This window comes from Petromyzon marinus, chromosome 49, assembly GCF_048934315.1.
Source record: "Petromyzon marinus isolate PM22_M1 ecotype Great Lakes invasive population chromosome 49, UKy_Petmar_22M1.pri1.0, whole genome shotgun sequence".
Classification (NCBI taxonomy): domain Eukaryota; kingdom Metazoa; phylum Chordata; class Hyperoartia; order Petromyzontiformes; family Petromyzontidae; genus Petromyzon; species Petromyzon marinus.
The window spans coordinates 9946395-9964503 of record NC_133715.1 but is presented as its reverse complement, the minus strand read 5'-3'; the positions used below and the strand labels follow the sequence as shown (position 1 = coordinate 9964503).

At 48.6% G+C, this 18109-nt stretch overlaps 1 protein-coding gene across 1 annotated transcript in view; it reads left to right on the top strand.

The window, feature by feature from the left end:
• LOC116953048 (radixin-like) overlaps positions 1–18109 on the top strand; it is a 64597-nt gene that overhangs the window by 24771 nt on the left and 21717 nt on the right. Inside the window, exons 3-5 of the mRNA XM_032972895.1 lie at positions 3366–3461; positions 11267–11541; positions 15327–15410. Coding sequence (XP_032828786.1) covers positions 3366–3461; positions 11267–11541; positions 15327–15410 — 455 coding nt within the window. The remainder of the gene's footprint in view (positions 1–3365; positions 3462–11266; positions 11542–15326; positions 15411–18109) is intronic.

Below are 18109 nucleotides of genomic sequence, written 5' to 3'. Positions count from 1 at the left end.
ATCTCACGGTCACCGCATCTCACCGCGTCGCGCGGCGCTTCCAAGTGCGCTTCTGCGGCCGTCTGGAACTCTCTTCCTTCCGATGATAGGAAACCACTGGAGCTGTGCACTTTAAAATCATGATCGTCATCATCTGGATTTGAAAACTCGTTTTTTTCGAACTGCTTTGTTGTGTCTAGTTTGTTGCCCTTCACCCCCCCCCCCCGCACCTCCGATTGGCACGGATGGCTACGTACGGTGCGAAAGAAGTTCAACGTACACACGTACAGTTCACAGTTTATCTCTCTGTGTGTCACCGCTGCAGCCAGGCGGTTACATTTGCTCCGCTTGAGTTTGATGTTGCCCGAGAATAAGAGGACCAAAGTGCAAGATTAAAGTTTGGCATCTTTGAAAAGAGTAAAGCCCATTGGAGGGTTCACTTGTAACTTGCTGACTTCACCCTACTATAGACATTTGTGAAAAATAGCTTCATAACCCATCGGATTCCTCCAGTATATATATAAATATTCTCACTTCTAACAGCCATGTTATTTGATACGAGCTCAGGGTTGTGTGTATGTGTGTACGTGCTTGGGGAGCGGTGGTGTCGTGACTCACGTGCTGTGCTACGAACCCCGGCAAACCGAGTTCGATTCCCGCTCATGGCCAACGCAATTGACGATTATCTGAACCGGTTCTGGGCCTCCCCGAGGTCGACTCGGCCTCAAATGAGCACCTGGTGCAGTGAGTAAACATCGCCACTCAGCAGACAATGGTGGTTAAGCATGGTGCTGGCAACCAACCCCCTCGTGCTCCGTTGTGGCCTTAATAGGTGCTCGCTAACAACACTTGCCCCAAAAGTGTGTTGTGGCTATACAGGGAATCTTTGTCTACGAGAATAAATTTGCATCATTTCGTGAGCGATTTCATCAATCACGAGCACCATGCATAACAACGCTGCCGCTTGCATAAACGTGTCGGATAAGTAAGCGCGTAAATTTACGAATATTTGAAAATCTACTTTATCCGTCCGCTCGTCTATAAATCGCTTAAAGTTTTCCCGTCCCGTGGCTCTTGACATTGGCAAAGAAACGAGCAAAGTTTTGCGTTTAATCAACCACTTGGTGAGTCATATTGTTGCCAAGCCTCTGACGGGCTGAGAAGCCCGCAAGTAAACATTTGCTTCAAAAAATTGACATCGCGTTCTCTCTCCCCGGAACGAGATGCCGCCGCCGGATTACAGAAAATCCTGCATGAGGGCAGTGCCCCGAGATTAAAAAGTTCACGAAGTTGTGCACTGTTTAAAGGGCTGACGGAGGTTTTTGCGTAAAGCAGAGTAGATAAAGTGAGCAGTTGAACACTTTCGCGACCGATGTTATTCATCACAATGGGTTTTTCGGGTTAGATCGCGTAAATACAAACGCTGTGTCGTTAATCTACTATCACCCAACCACAGCCAATTAGTAAGGTGTGTCACGTAAACAAAACGTGCCAATTCGTTACTGCTTCAGCACACCGCCGGTGTGTTGGAGAGTAAACCCAGCACAACATTTACAATTTGATGACATCACCTTTTTTTTTTTAAGACCGGACACAGGAAGACTTCTTTACAATTCTGGAAAATCGCTTGATGATGCTGGTTGTAATTACCAGCGTCGTACTCAATTTGTTAATGTTGTGGGTTTACTCTCCAACACACCGGTGTTCTGCAGTAGTAACTAATTGGCACTTTTTGTTTACGTGAGAAATGTTACTAATTGGCTGTGTCGAGTGGTGGAGGGTTAAGGACACATTTATATTTGCGTGATCTAACCCAAAATCCTTTATTGCGAAAATGAGCAGATTGAAATAACAAATTGATTGTGTACCCTAAGTTCTATTCAATTTCTCTCAAGCGATATTAATGTGGCCTATTTCTAGTTTCTTTTCACGTTCATTTAGCAAGAATGCAGTTATATTTATCGGCCGGGCGTTCAATTGCGTTAGTATCAACTTTCAACACCATGCACCAAAAAAGGAAAGAACTGAGTGAATTTCATGTCTCTGAAATATTGAGGTCTGTAACGCTTAAGATTTGTTTTTTCGAAAACTACTTTACAAAAAAATTCGTACACAACTATTAAAAAAAAACCGTGCCCCATAAAATTCGGAGCTGAAATGACAACCACACCCCCATCCCCAGGGATGCTCGAGGTGCAGCGCTCTGTGTAGGTTTACACCCTGCTCAGGATTTACGAGCCCGATCCCGTGAGTAGGATTTTTAATCGACGAGCTACAAAAAAAACCCAGGGACATATCATCGGAAGAACCGGGAGAGTTCAAACATGTAAACACTTTGCATTGAGTGTCATATCATCCATCACCGTCGGCCGTGATCACTCCACTGCTGTGTTGTTGCACAACCGACAATCTGGGACTTTTAATGCCCCGGTAAACACTGACAGGTTTCACCGGACAGCAATTACCGCCGAAGAGACGGCGATCCTGGGAAAAGCAGGAAGGGTGGCAACCCCCTGACCTCTGGGAGCAGTGGTGGTGTTGGCCCAATGGGAGGCACCCTTGGCTAATATTATTCCTCGTGGGCCCTGCCTTCAATTTATAAACCCCTCGGTGAGATGACGGCAAGGATGGAGATGAGAAGTAAGGATGTGGCGAGACGAATGTGGACAACCGACGGAGGTGTAAAGTGACGAGTGAAGAGGGGGATAGGAATGAGACCGGGGATGTTGGTGCAAGGTGAGCGAGATTTCGTGAGATGAGGGCTGCAGATCAAATTGAACTGAGAGGGTCGATTTATCTTTTCCGTGTTCATTTTCTTCTGTTCAGATTTGAGTTAGAGCGCATGTTTTGGTGCATTCCGATTCAAAATGTAATTTATCCGGGGGCCCCCTTGAGCTGCCTGATTTTGCGTTGGCCCTCGTGCCACCACTGTGCGGGAGCGCTGGGGTTTCATGTCAGAGTTGAGGTGCTGACGGTGTCTGCTCTCTGTGTGCGTGTGTGTGCGCACGCGTGTGTGTGTGTGCGTGTGTGTGTGTGTGCGTGTGTGTGTGTGCATGTGTGTGTTCCGCAGTGTGGAGCGGTAGTGTAGTGGTTATCGCGCTGCGCTACGAACCTGCGGACCCGGGTTCGATTCCCGCTCACGGTCAATACCAGTGACGATTATCGGAACAGGTCCTGGGCATCCCCTAGGTCGACTCAGCCTCAAATGAGTACCTGGTGCGGTGTGTGAACATCGTCACTAGGGAGACAAAGGCGGCCGGGCGCGGTGTTGGCCACCCACCCCCTCGTGTGCCGTGCCGGCCTTCATAGGTGCTACTCGCTAACAGCGCTTGCCCCGACAGTCTGTCAAGGCTAAACGGGGGATCTTTGTCTTTGTATTCTGCAAGGTCGTGCGCACCATCGGACTCCGTGAGGTCTGGTTCTTCGGGCTCCAATACACGGACCTCAAGGGTTCCATCGGATGGCTCAAGATGGACAAGAAGGTACTCGCAACCGTGACATCTCCACGAAGCCCACCCAGCAGAGGGCCGCGTTGTCCGATTTAAATATTGAAGTGATCGAGTAGCCGGCCGATTTTATCGATCACATCGCTCGCAAAATAGTTGGGGAAGAGTTCCACCCCTGTTCCCACGTCGCGTGCCGTTTCACGGGAGCCTGACATGGAGTGTGGCTACGGGACGTCATCGGCGTCGTCGTGAATTGCGTGACGCACGGCGTTTCTCGCCGGGGCTCCCCTACTTTTGTTGAGGCAGGAAGGTGCATTGTGTGGGACGGCTGCCATTTTTCTAATGGTTTTCCAAGTAATGGACCACAATTAAACAAAAAAGTAATCCATTACAATCGTTAGTCGATTAATCTACATAATCAACATCACCGTGTAATGGTCCCAGCTCTACGACCGCAGCCTGCATGGCACTCAGACAAATAAACTCACCCACACTTCATTGAGCAGTGTCGCGTGTGCTCGCAGCTGCTGCTTGTAATGTAGTTGTTTTTCTCAATTCTCATCTCGGCTGTGTCCAGCAAAGATTTCCCAAGTGAAAATGGTGCTTGCGAGCGCACACGTCAATCGTGACGTTTGGCCGGTCTTTTGGATTCACACGAGGGTGAGAATTTCTAGAGATGACGGCTGCAATGGCCCAGCCCAGGTGGTGGCCAGCACCGTCGCTTTTGAGTTCTCATTCCCTCACTACGTTGGCGACATCGGCATTCGCCCGTGAAGGCTTTCGCAGCAAGAGGAATAGCCGGTTTCGTAAGAGTAATTTATTTGAAGGAAAAAAACCTTGCTTTTTTAAATATTTGTAAACTATGACGGCTGCGTTGTCCTCATTAAAATTCCGCCTGTGCCGTCAGCTTCCTGCCATGCGCTGAACAATTCTATTTGGAACTCTTATTGTGCCAGAGTACGGCCCCAGAATGTGATGAAACAAAACTTCTTCCTTATCACCAGTGTTGCTTCCTTATATTCCCTGCAAAAAAACCCATCTTTGTCGCATGGCAATCAAACCAGCATTTCTACATGTCGGAGCTGAAACGAGCCGAATTAAAGTGGAAAAACTAAAATTGAATGTGTTGGACACTGGCGAGACCGGGCTGAGACCATCAACGCGCTATCCTTGTGTGACCGGTTTAGTCACGGACGTATGAAACCTGGATTGAAACCCAGACGCCAGCATTGTTGGCTCTGTGCTGTGACCTATGAGCCACTCTGCCGCTACCTGAGTGTGTTTATTTTAGTGAAACGTGAGTTTGTATTGAGCGGCTAAACTGGTATGCCCTCATAATGCTTTCAAGATACTACCGGCCAGCAGCTCTTGCTACGGAGGTTGCACAAATATGTTTTGCTTGGGAAGAAGCTGAAATATGATGGCCGTTTCGGCGCATACAAGTGGGTCCAAGTGACCGTGCAATTCCCTCCCAGGTGAACTTGTGAGACAATGAGTTTCCAAAATGTACAGCTCTATTAACGTGTAAATAATATGGGCATTGTGAGGCTCGGAGTACGATTTCTTCAGCTGCAGTGGCGTTCAACACTGCACTCATGAAACAAATGCGGTTCAAAGCCATGCCACTGTTCACGATAAAATTAGATAGTTTTTTTTGGTCTGCATTAATTTTCTCATCCAGTAATTATCTCAAACATGCCTTTGTTCTGGCGCCTCTGTGTACTGTACAGGAGGCGTGGTATCAATAATGAATGATGGCATCCCCGAACTGCCGTTATATACTTATTTAAGCTTGTCACGTGGTCACAGTTCACCAACCAGTGACAACAACACAGCGATCCCTGAAAATAAAATCCCATCACTCTCAGCTCAGCCACCACCAATGACTGCACACACACACAAACAAATGACCCATTGTTATTCAATGTGGTTGGGCACAATTTGGCTCCATTACAGCAGCCGGTAATGTAACATTACATAGGGTTTGATTGTCACGCAGAGTGTTTTAGAAAGTGTGTGTTAAAGATACGGAGGCGACGAAGATGCTCTGTCAAATATTTGTTGTGCAGTCAATCACGGATACGTGGGAGTAGGATATTTTTCAAAATTGGATTTTTTTTTCCGTGTCGGTGACTCAACGCTGATAGAGCACAAGGAATAGTGTTGAGGAGAAGAGAGAAAAAAAAATTCCCCCAAAAATAGAGGCAAAAAAAAATGTGGACGAGCCGAACAGAGTGATAAGTTATTTTTAAATATTTTCTGAAGATTGAAAATATTGGATGTCGCCCGATGCTCTGCTGGCTTTGAAACCCACTCGGGAATTATTCTCATGACATGCTTGATTGGCATCGTAATTCGTAAAGAAGTGCAGAGACACGCATGATAAAAAGAAGAGGCAGTCGCCTGGGAAAAAAAAACTCCATTAACGAATCTGTTTAGTTCTCTCGTTGTGGAGCGCTGTTCTCCCATTATAGCAACAACAACAAAGCAATCGAAACTCCTCATTTTTTTAAGATGCCCATTAAGAACCACATTAAGGAGATGATACTCATTTAGGAGGCATACTTATTTTTAAAATCCCTCGCTGCATTCCGTAAGCAACGGCTACACGAATGCTCCGATTGGCTATTAGGGAGCGCCAATTAGCCTGACAGCACCGTGCCGTTGCTGAACTCTCCGCTGCGCCTGTTTAACATACCCAGGTGGGGCACGGTGCGCGCAGAACGGCCGCGTGCTGTTCGGAGCGGGAGGCCGTCGCACGGGGGGGCAGAGAAGGCGACGAGCGACGGGCACCTCCCCGGGGGCATTCGCATTTCTCAGGGGGCAGTTGGGGCCCGTCGGGGAGTGAACCTGGACCCCTCACTCCGCACGGGTTAGCTACTTCGCCGGAGAATATCGAGTGTTCCCGCGACACAGTCCGTTGAAGGCTTGTTGGACACAATCCGAGCTCTGTGCAGCAGGAGAGTGATACCGATTGGCCCTGCAGGTGGGGAGGAGGGGGTGATCTGGCATCACGGGCTGCGTGGTATCTAGCCGGCTGCTCTTCTCCGCTTAATGTGCCCCCCCCTCTGTGAACTCCCGAGGGTAACTGCCAAAAGTTTCAGGGCATCTTGCTTTGATGTTGGTGAAAAGGTGAAGATAAAGGGGCACCCCTGTAATTACTTGTTCAGGTCACTGCTGGCAGGAAGGGGCCCTCGCACTCGCTGCACACAAAGTGCTTGCCACAAATTAACCACAGCAACACCTCGCCGATCTCACCAAGGAGCATAAACCACCACGCGAATTTCGGTCACCCTCGCAGCAGCGGCTTTTGGCTGGCCGTCGGAGAAAGACGGTCACCGCATCGCACGCTTTCAGATGCACGTCTGCGGCCGTCTGGAACGCTCTTCCTTCACATATTAGGAAGCCACTGAAGCTACGCACTTTTAAATCATCTAGATTGAAAACTCACTTCCGTTAGAAGTGCTTTTTGTGTTTAGTTTGTTGTCCTTCCCTCCCCGCACCTCCAATTAGCACGGTTGGCTACGTACGGTACGAAAGAAGTTCAACATACATAGCACAAGAGACTTCTCGTTTGTCTCGAGGTGGTGGACGAGTTATTACTGCTGGGTGGAGGGAGGTGGGGGTATTTAAGAAACTGGCGCCGTTATTTCAATTGCTGTGCCCAGATATCGAACCGGCGACCTCTGGATTGCAAGTCCGGCTTGCTAACTATGACAATCCAGCAGCACCCATCGCCTTTGAAATTGATGAGGCCTTTTATAATAACACCGCTAGGCAGTAGTTTATTATTATTGTTTCTGAGGATAACATTTAATATTCTATAACTTTATCAATAACATAAAATGAAAAGTTCAGCGTGAGGGGGAAAGAGTCAGTGTTGTCAATTACAATTTGTACTCATGTCTGATACACTTTTGGTATTTAAAGTTCACAAACATAAAATAGATTAAAACTTTGAGGCACATATTAACCTGATAAACTTCTAGGAGTGCAGATAATTCCTGAACACACAGCAAACCAGCACTCAATGATGCTAAAATATTTAGACTGGAAATGTGTTTAACTTTGTATTAATTTTACAAATATTTTTGGTCAGTTTCATGAGGGGAAATATTGTTATTCCATCCCAGTGAGCTCCATTTCACATAAATCCCACGTTCGTTTTGGTTATTTTTTTTCACCTCTTAAATGTCAAAAGAAAAGGTCTTGGGTGTGAGATTATTTTAAAATGGCGGTGACAGCTGTCTCATTCTGAAACAACAGTATTGCCTCGTGCGATACTCACAGCAAACTGCATGCTCTTCCATGAAATATGTGCTTGCCATCTGCACTTACCCTTCACATTGTCTTGGGCTATTTTATTTATGAAATGTCCCCATTGGGAAAACAATTCAGCGAACAGACTCGTGTAAGCTCACAGGTCTTACTCTACTCAGTCCTTTTCCAAAAATATGTAACAAATGGGAAATCTTCCCCATGGACGTTCACTAAGTACATTTTAGAAAACGAGAAAAAAATAATTCGAATACTTTTCCCTTGCTGTTGAAGCCAGAGAAGTAATCTTTAACACGAATGCACATTCCCATTTGTCAGAGATCACCAAAGTGCATCGCGTTAGTTGGCCGGCTTAGCAGGAAAATCCGAGGCTCGTCTCGAGTAGCACTGTTTCATTTTCTAAAACTGCTCTCTTTTAAAAAGAGATCATTATGGACAGTTGTGAAAAAAATACTGCAAAGCCCCGCTGTGGAAGTGAAGCGTCTTTTTGACGTCACCTGTTAATCTATCAAAGGCCGGCTCTGAGCCTTGGCAAAACCAAGTTAACTTAGAAAAAATACAAACGTGTGAGCCTATTAACCCTTATTAAACCACGCATGCTGCTACTGCTGTGATAATTCTACAAGTTACTGGAATATATATTTATTACCAAACCAGAAATATCTATATTCATGGTTCTTTCGGTAAAGCCACGTAGAAGGGAAACAATAAAATAATAAATATATTTTTTATTATTTCATTTTTATTATTTTATTGTTTATTATTCTATTGTTTCCCTTCTACGTGACTTTACCAAAAGAACCAAGAATATGAATCCCTGCAGTCACGAAAGCTTTAAATCAGAAATATCTATCTTCAACATCGTCGTGCTCAAATGGGTCAGTGCACCGGACTTGCAATCCAGAGGTTTGATTTTATCTCCTGCCAGGGCAGTTGAAATATTTAAGCCTGTTGTGTTGTGAACCACCCCCTGCATCTCACAGCATCTGTGCACCCAGCAGTAGGCCACAATCATGGGTGGTAGGGTTCAAGTGTGGCACAATAGCCCAAAAACACCTTCTAGAGGTGCTGTCGAATCGGTGCTCTGTCTAGTGAGGGCCCTTCTGCCAGCAGTGGCATTAGAAAGGCATTTTAGGGTTGCACCTTTACCTTTTACCATACACAAACGTTTGAAGAAAAAAATCATATGAGGATCAACTAAGGCAGATGTAACAGCATCTAATTAGGGGTTGCAGTACTGTACACACTGTCCTGCCGTAGGAGCAGCTAACACTTGGCCTTCAGGTATTTATTTAAAATCTGGGTGCTTGTGACCTAACTGCATTCCACTAAAATATGTGGCAGAACTGCATGTTTCGAATGTTTTCTAACCCAAGTTTATTCCTGTGCAAAGATGCTTAATGATCTTCTGACGATGACAGTTGTTGAAAACAGCCTCGGGCTTCTGTTGTCTCAGCACACGTTTTTGCTGAGGTTGCTCCACACAATAGCAGCAGTGCGGCCTACATCAGGATATGGTTCCTGGGTTTCTGTGCTGTACAAAGGAACTTGCCTATAGAGTAGCCAAGCACATTGATCCTACGTGAATGGCTCGACCCCGAGGGATCCATTTGACATGGAGGGTAATCGGTGGGCAGTAGAGGCCACAGTAGAGGTTTTTTTCTGGGGTTAGATCGTGTAAATATAAATGTGTCTTTAAACCCGCCACCACCCGACACGACCAATTGGCAAGGGTTGTCACGTAAACAAAACATGCCAATTCGTTACTAGTACGGCACACTGGTGTGTTGGAGAGTAAACCCACAATATTTACAAAATGTTCTGCACTTCTATACATCCATGTCTATGCGCCACACCTTTCCCAACCCACGCCACTGACCAGCGTGGTGAAGTATGGTTAAATATCACCCACAACCCCACCCCCACCCTGTGTGGCGTGGGGAAGACCCTACTCCGCCAGCGGTTGAAGCAAAGGGCAGTTCTGTGTGCTATTCAACAACGTTTTAAAAAAGAAACATTACAAGTCGGTTGTTTTAGTGAGAAAATAAAATGTTGCCTTTTTGCGCTTCGGCATCGGCACATTTTTTTTGTCGTTGCGTCGGTGTGGGTTGTAAAATCCTCTTACGGGGTCGTCATCAGTTGGAGGGTGTGGTACCACGAGGTATGTTGCCCCGAGGTATGCTGCAAGGATTGGTGGATGTGGTCCAAAGGCCGCAAGTTTTTGTGTTTTGTTTCTTCACGCACGTCGTGAAAAGGAATGCGCCATCGTCACCGTCCCAGCGTCGGCACGTCCCAGCGCATCCGACGCTCTGATATTTTATGAGCGTTTCGAAACGCAACTAAAACCATTTTTATTTTACCAGGTAAGTGTCCGCTCAGCTATATGGCTTCAGAAACGACCTGGCTATCACAAATGATAGCTCAATGAAGTGGCTTATCACGTGGACATTTATAGGAGCCGAATACCCTAAACGCTCGTATCTCCGGTATAGAGACAGGCACTCGGCTCAACTGTGCCCATATTTTTATTGAGTTCAGGCCACTCCCAACAACACTAATATGCGGAGAGAACGTACGGATAAATAATTTAAATGGTTTCCCTCCTTTTCAGCCAGTGGAGGAGCCGATGATTCTACAAAGTCTCTTTTTCAAGTAGAATTTATAATGAACAATAATGTGCATTGTTCTTTATAATATCAAGGAATTCCATAATGAGTGTCAAGATTTCACATTGGCATGTTTAGCCAAAGTTTGAGTGTTCTACATGTGGAAGAGAACTAGAACACCCAGAAATAACCCATGTGTACTGATACCTACACATTGATATGTCGTAAAAATCCACACGGAGGAATCCAAAGCCTACTTGGTGTACTGACAGGTGGTGGCTGCTCCAAGGGCCTACTGTTTGAGAGATCTCACGATGATTATTGCACCGTGAAACTTTACTTTACAGTCCTAAATGGTTGAGAAAACTATGCCCAAGTAAATAAGCCACTTTTTACGATTATACAAATGATTTAAAATTACCAAACAACTTTACATTGTCTGAATAATCCTGGAACTGGCCACATGCACTTCCACTCCTGGCCACCGGATTAGTTCCCCCCACCCCGCCCGTCTCCACGGGCCGTGTCAAGACAGGAACCTCGCAGTATTTTGCCGAGCCGGGAACCGAACCAAAGCACGAAACTCTGGCCTCACAGGACGCGTGTGAATGTGGCTCGGAGGGGCCAAGCGGGGCCAGGCGTGGAATCGGAATGCCTTTTTAATGTCGGCGGCTCTAGATTGTTTTTGACACTGCAGAACGCGCCATCGCCACCATTCCGGCGTGGATGACCAAGTCGGCACGTCCGAGTACATCCGACGCCGGGGACGGTGGCGACGGCGCCTTCTGCAGTGGGAAAAAACAATCTACAGCCAACATCCCGATCTGCGCCGGGCCGGCACGGCACGGGTCCCGGGCACGGCTCGGTTGTGCGGTAGAAAAAGAAAGGTGATGAGAGGGTACCCACGGCTCATTTCTCTCCCCTCCCCCCCCCCCTCGCTCCAACCTCCCCTCCAAGGTCTCCTCGCACGACATCCGCAAAGAGAACCCGGTGCAGTTCCGCTTTCGCGCCAAGTACTTCCCGGAGGACGTGTCCGAGGAGCTGATCCAGGAGGCTACGCAGCGCCTCTTCTACCTGCAGATCAAGGAGGGCATCCTCTCGGAGGAGATCTACTGCCCGCCCGAGACCGGCGTGCTGCTCGCCTCGTACGCCGTGCAGGCCAAGTACGGCGACTACAGCAAGGAGAAGAACCCGCCGGGGTACCTGGCCAATGAGAAGCTGCTGCCCTCACGGTGAGAGAGCGTTTTGTTGTCTGTGTGTGTGTGTGTTCGCACGTGTGTCCGTGTGTGTGTGTGCGCTAGTGGGGGAAGCGGTGGTGTAGCGGTTCGGCATGCTGTGCGACAAAGCCAGCGACCCGGGTTCGATTCCCCCTCGCAGCCAACACCGGTGACGGATACCTGAGCCGGTTCTGGGCCTCCCCTAGGTCGATTTCAGCCTTACACGAGTATCTGGCACGGTGTGTAAAGAGCAGCACAGCCTATGTTGATGACACGGGGATTTTTGCCTTTGTTCTACATTTGCCTATTACCTAGCCAACCGTGCTAAACGGAGGTGCGGGGAAGGACAACACGGCATATTTTCCCACGTGATAACTTGATTTTATTTGCTCTGTCGGACGGTGGAGGGTTATAGTAAAATTTAAAAAAATGACATACCTACACCATCTAGCCCAAAATAAACTATGAATCATAGTATTGGTTGTGAAAGCCCTTGTAAGGTTAAGGTCATTGGAACAAAGGGTGTCAAATATAAGCACACGATGCTAATGGTAGAGTAACAACAACAGCAACAAGGGTGATGAGTGAGACCCGTTGAAGGTAGGTTACGAACGCTGTCAATTTGACATTTTACACGGTGGTCAGTCTACAGCTTGCTTGGGGTAAATTGTGGGTACTCTCACATCTTCCAAGATGTCTGGCCAATGTGGAAGAGTAGGCCAAATTCTCTCTATAGGGGCTCTCCCTAGATATCCCTGTAATGTCGCTGTGTCCCTTCTGCCAGCAGCGGCACGAGCAGTAATTTTTAGGGCTGCACCTTTGACATTCACGTGCCAAACTTGTGCAGCGCACTCTGGGTCGTAGGATGACAAAGACAATGTCATGCGCGGGCTATCTACATGACTGCGCTTCTATTTCAATGTGCTGACACGACAGACTACGTTGATGGCGTATCCTTGTGATAATTGCCAAGGGACTATGCCGTTCAATTAGACTGGCGTTGTCGTCCACAGGAAGGCACGCATTTCCGAGACATAACCCGGTTTATGTGCGAAGTAATTACGCTCTCTGTCGCCTTCGCGGTTACAACCCAGAGTGGGTGGGCAGGGCGGGGGCGGGTCGGTGGGGTGGCTGGGATTTCAAATTAAAGGTTCCGTCATACGACCACTTGCCGCTCTCGCAGGCAAAACCGGGCCACGTGGCCGCCGTGAATTTGTGGGGTGAGACGGCGTGGGCGACTGTCGGTTCAACGCGGGCGCGCCACGCGGGTAGCCCATTTGTTTTTGCTACCGTCGTAAAACGAGCAAATCGAGTGCAACGCTCAGCCGTTGGCGCTGCTCTTAAAAGGCCGTTGCATAAAATGTGAACTCTGGCTTGGAGCGTGGGTGCTGGCGCTCTGGGCCCGTTTCTGGGCGCGTTCCCCTGTTCTCTTTAAACCTCGCAGCGATGAACGCCGAGGCTTGCAGTAGTAGCAAGCCCGCGCTTCTAACACGGCACCGCACTGACCGATTTACAAGACGAATGAAGTGGGGCTCTGTAAGTGAAAAAATAAATATCGTTTACTACTTCACCTACACGCAACACTTATACGTGGTGCGTGTAGGTGAAGTATTCAATTTCAGATTTTGTTTGTTAAATGATCGTTTCTTTTATTTTAAATTTGGCTTTCACAAAAGCGACCCAATAATTTGTTTTAACCGCCGAGTGTATCACAGAAGTGCTTTAGCGGCTACTAAAAGGAGTGCCCGCAACTTCAACGGCATAGTTGGCGTGTATAATTGCACGCACTCGTGTCTTCGCTGTGAGTGAGAATTGTGTTACTTGCGCGTGCATCCCATTGTGGAATTGAATCGCAACACCTGCCATGTAGACACCCGCATTCAGCATGCGTGCAGCAATTTGGTTGGCTTACACGACATGTTCTTCATGCAGAATTGATGTCATGCTGTAATGTAACCTTGGAAAGATTGACAATTGCTGCTTTGCACGTTTGTGTTCTTGTATTTAATTGAACACTGTGCCCTCAATTAAGACGTCCGTTTGGTTTGGCGATGCTCTGAAAAGCTACCGCGTATGCATTACAATGATTAAAATGCGAAATTATGTTTGGCATAGAAAAATGTATATATGTGTTACGAAAAAAACCTAATTAAAATCATCTTCTGTCTCGACACTACAGGGGCTTAGCAATCGAGCGCAATGGGGATTGCAATGCTGCTCGGAGACTTCCGTCACCGATGCTGCCCCAGGGCGGTCTCGTGGTCAGATCACTGGACTTGCAATCCAGAGGCCGCCGGTTAGATTCTAACTCCCGGCGGGGCAGTTTAAAACAACGATGCGAGTTTACATGGGTATGCACGCAGTTAGTCTATCGGCAGGTCGCGTGTGGCGGGATAGAATGCGGGTACTCCCACCTCTTCCGTGGCTTCTGACTAGCGTGAAAGAGTAGGCCAAAATACCCTCTAGACGGGTCGTCTAGCCCTGCCTGCAAGTGGGAGGCACCTTCCGCTGGCAGTTGCGCGAGCCACCAATTGCAGGGGATGCGCCTTTACCCGTTAACTTTCCATGCCGGGGATTGAGCAAGCAGGAAATATCTTTGCCACAAGAAGCCAAATTTTACTTTCAAATCGGACATCTGGAAAGTGTCACACAAATAGGCGGCAGACGGGTGAGCACATTTGACCTGTCGTGCCATCCAGATTCCTGCCGAAATCCCACGTCGCTTGTCGAAATTGCCGCAGGTGTTAGATTTGCGTGGAGGGTTTTCTTTCAGGAGGATTGAACCGATTTATGTCGCGTCTCTTCCCGTTCACGTCAGATGCTCTGTCGCATTACCGCTGACCCGCTTGTGTACGTTTCGTTTACGGAGAATGTATATAATCATTTACGGCGGGCGTGCATGTGTTTTGGCTAACCGCTTTACCGGGCGCTACAAACGCGCCGATCCGAATTCCATGCCCGCCCAACGGGCCAACCTCTACGGTGAACGTCTCAACCAGTCCCGGGCGAGCTTCAGGTTGACTCGACCCTAAAAAATGAGTACCTGGTTTGGTGTGGGGAAAAGAAACCGCCCCCCAAACTGAGCAGATGAAGGTGGCCGGGCATGAGCACACTTGCTATGTGCTGTGCCAACCTTCGTAGGGGTGCTCGCTGACAGCACTCACTGCCCCTACAGCTTGTGTGGGGGCTACGTGGGGGGAGGCGGGGGGGGGGGGCACTTGGTCTCTTTTTTGCGTGTGACAAACATCCCACTATTGAGCGACCGGTGCCATTTCATTTTTTTGCGCGACATTTTCCGTTCGCGCCTCCGTTTTCAAAGGCCAGGGGGGCACCCATTTTTGCGTCACCTCGCACAATGTCCCCAAGCGGTGACCATGGTAAGCAGCCAGGACAGTCGAGCGGCATCGTCACGCCCGGATTGAACGCCCGTAGAAGCGCGGGACGGCGGCACGCCGTTCCAAGAATTAATGGACAGCATTAAACGATGGGTCCCGAACGTTGAACAAGCGCTGTGCGCAGCGCAAGAAGCCGCTTGCGATCGTTGCAGCGTGAATTGGCCCCTCTTCGTTGCTCCAAAACGGCAGCGTGGCACCGTCTTGGAATGTTACCTTGTTAGCGCTAACATCCTGCAATGTCGATCCCACTCACTGGCACGCGGGTTCCAATGTCTAAAAGCGTGCAATGCAATGTGCTCGCTTGGGTGTGTGCGCGAGTGTGCGTGCGTGCGTGCGTGTGCGCAGGGAGGTTTTAATAAACTAAACCTTTTTCTTTCTCCTTCCCCCTACTCTTTAAATGTGCAGTGTATTGGAGCAGCACAAGCTATCAAATGCCCAGTGGGAGGAGAGGATACAAGCGTGGCATTCGGAGCACAATGGGATGTTGCGGTAAGAGAATCGTTCCGCTGCGCGCACGTCGGGGACCGTGGTGGAAAGCTGCGGCTTCGGGGTTTGCGCCCCAGCTCCAAATTGAATTCCCGCTCACCGTCAACACCGGTGGCGAACATCTGAGGCCTCGCCTTGGCCTCCCCTATGCGGATTCGGCCTCTCCAATAAGTACTTGGCGCGCTTTATAAACGCTAGCACTGGGGAGACGAAGGTGGCCGGGCATGGTGATGGCCGCACAATATATCCATTTGCTGAGCTGGTCTTAATCGATGCTTCATAATAAAGGTTTTTGGGTTAGATCGCGTTATTTATAAATGTGTCGCAACCCTCCACCACCCGACACGGCCAATCAGTAAAAAATGTGTCACGTTAACAAAACGTCAATTCGGTGCTTATTTACCACATTGTAATTACAGTTCTTTGTCAGTCTACTGCTGGATGAAGGCCTCGTCCATACCGTGTAGGGCCATGCCATGTAGACCATGACGGTTGTTTGACGACACTTCGATGCACCATGAACCCCGGTGACCCTGAGTTCGATTCCCGGCCACAAGCTAAAATCCAGCGGTGAGTGACATCTGGACTGATCCTCGACACCTGCCCTCAAACAATCCACGCTACCCAGCGTGGTGAAGTATGGTCGAGCGGCTCTCATAGCCACATTACATTCATCCACCCATCCATCGGCGAATTGTGACAATGGGCTCTAAGCTCGGAAGCTGTTATTGGCGGCATTTGCCCAAGTGTCTCTACGGCTGCACGGGGAGGAGGAGGGGACGTGTGTGAATCGTGGTCTTCCGCGTAACGCCTGGTACACAGGGTTGGATTGCTGTCTGTGCCTGGTGGTGTAGTGGACACCCGGGTGCTTCTGTCCTACCGGTTATTGCAAACGCACCCTTTGCTCTGCATGAAAGCGACTTCTGTTTAACGGCATAGAGGGGACGGACGCTTGGGATGACGCGGAAGAGACGAGAGGTAAAAGAGGGCATTACGCTGGAGAAAAACAAACACAAACCGCATTCGTGAAAAGCAAGTCGTCATGGACAGGAGCTGTCGTTGGAAACGGGAATGTCCCGTGGAGCGTGACCAGCAGCGGCCGCTACGAGGGGTGACGTGCACGATCCAAACGTACGGACACAGAATTGCGCGTATCCGTTAATAATGTTTTCATAATTCTTGGTTCTTTCGGTAAAGCCACGTTGAAGGGAAACAATAAAATAATAAAATATATATAACAATAAAATTCTCACGACTGTTTTGACTGTAACACAAACAGTCATCATCAGGTGTTTCCCTTCAACGTGACTTTACCGAAAGAACCAAGACTATGAATCCCTGCAGTCCCGAAAGCTTTAAATCAAAATTTAATGTTTTCATAATTCGTGTTCTTGATGGAGAGCCTCGAAGCGCTTTACACGGACACGCGATGGGCGACTTGCATCACATCTCATCTCAACACATTTGATTGGGCACCCCCAGTGGCAGATGTCCCTGTGTGGCACAAGGTGACGCGGCACCTTGCCCTGCAAGCGTTCGTTCGTTAGTCTGCCAGTCGGGGGCGATGATTGCTATGTGGTTTAGCCTAGGGGCACCCCCAGTGGCAGCTGTCCCTAAGGCACAAGGTGACGCCACACCTGGCCTGCAAGCGGGCCGGTAAGGGGCCGATGATTGCTGTTATGTTTAATCCCAATTGATTATATTTGTTCTGTCAAACATGAGCAGATGAATGAACGTAAAATACCGTGCAATGTGGCTGGAAATATAAATATGCATGACAACAAGATGGGGGGGGGGGAGTTGGAGGTGGTCCTTCTAAGCCTTTTATTTAAACGAGCAAGACGACATCTGAGACAGAGCAAGGAGATCGTAGTCATCGTCCGTCCCAGGAGATGCGCCGGCTTCGTTCGTGGCCTGGGCTCGGAGGGACGGCCCTGCGTGTTCACGGCGGCGGCTGCCGTACCAATCCCTGACGTGGGGAACGGCGTTGGTGAGGCGCCTCGCTCGGCTCCTTCGATGTGCGGGAGCCACGCGCTTCACCCCGGGTCAACCGCCAAACCAGTTGTGAGGTCACGTGGTCAACGCAGAAACGGGATGCGCGCCTTCCAATGACGCCGCTTAGTCAGACGTGCGTGGGATTGCGTGAGTGCTCAAATTATATTTTTTATTTTATTTTCATACACCATGGGGAATTTGCTCAAATAATAGTGAAGTAGCCCGACCTAATCAAATGCACGGTCGTGCCGTCAACACGTTGACATTCAAAGCTGCATGGAAACCTTACTCAAGACGATATTCTCACTGCTCTATATCTCCAGTCTTGCTCCGCCGTACCACTTTCCCGCAAGGCTCATCTCTCTAGCTTCAAGCGTTGACCGCTGTAGTACGACGGCGATGCGGTTTGATAATTTAAAAAGTGAGATTATGGAGGGTGACTGTGGTGGTGGCGACGGGGTCAGAGCGCTGAGCCGGCACGGCTGAGAATCGAATCCCGGGTGTGTGTGGGGAGCTTTCAGCAGCTCCTAATTCACACTGGGCTCTCAAGTGCAAGCTCCCGGGCCAGTCACACCAACGGCTTGCACAATAAAAACCATCAATGCATTTGCTTTTGCACTTTAATACCTTGAAATATAAAAAAAACTAATTTGGTTTCAATGTTGTACAAAAAAAAGCAATCTCTTAACGGGGCCGTATGGAGGAGC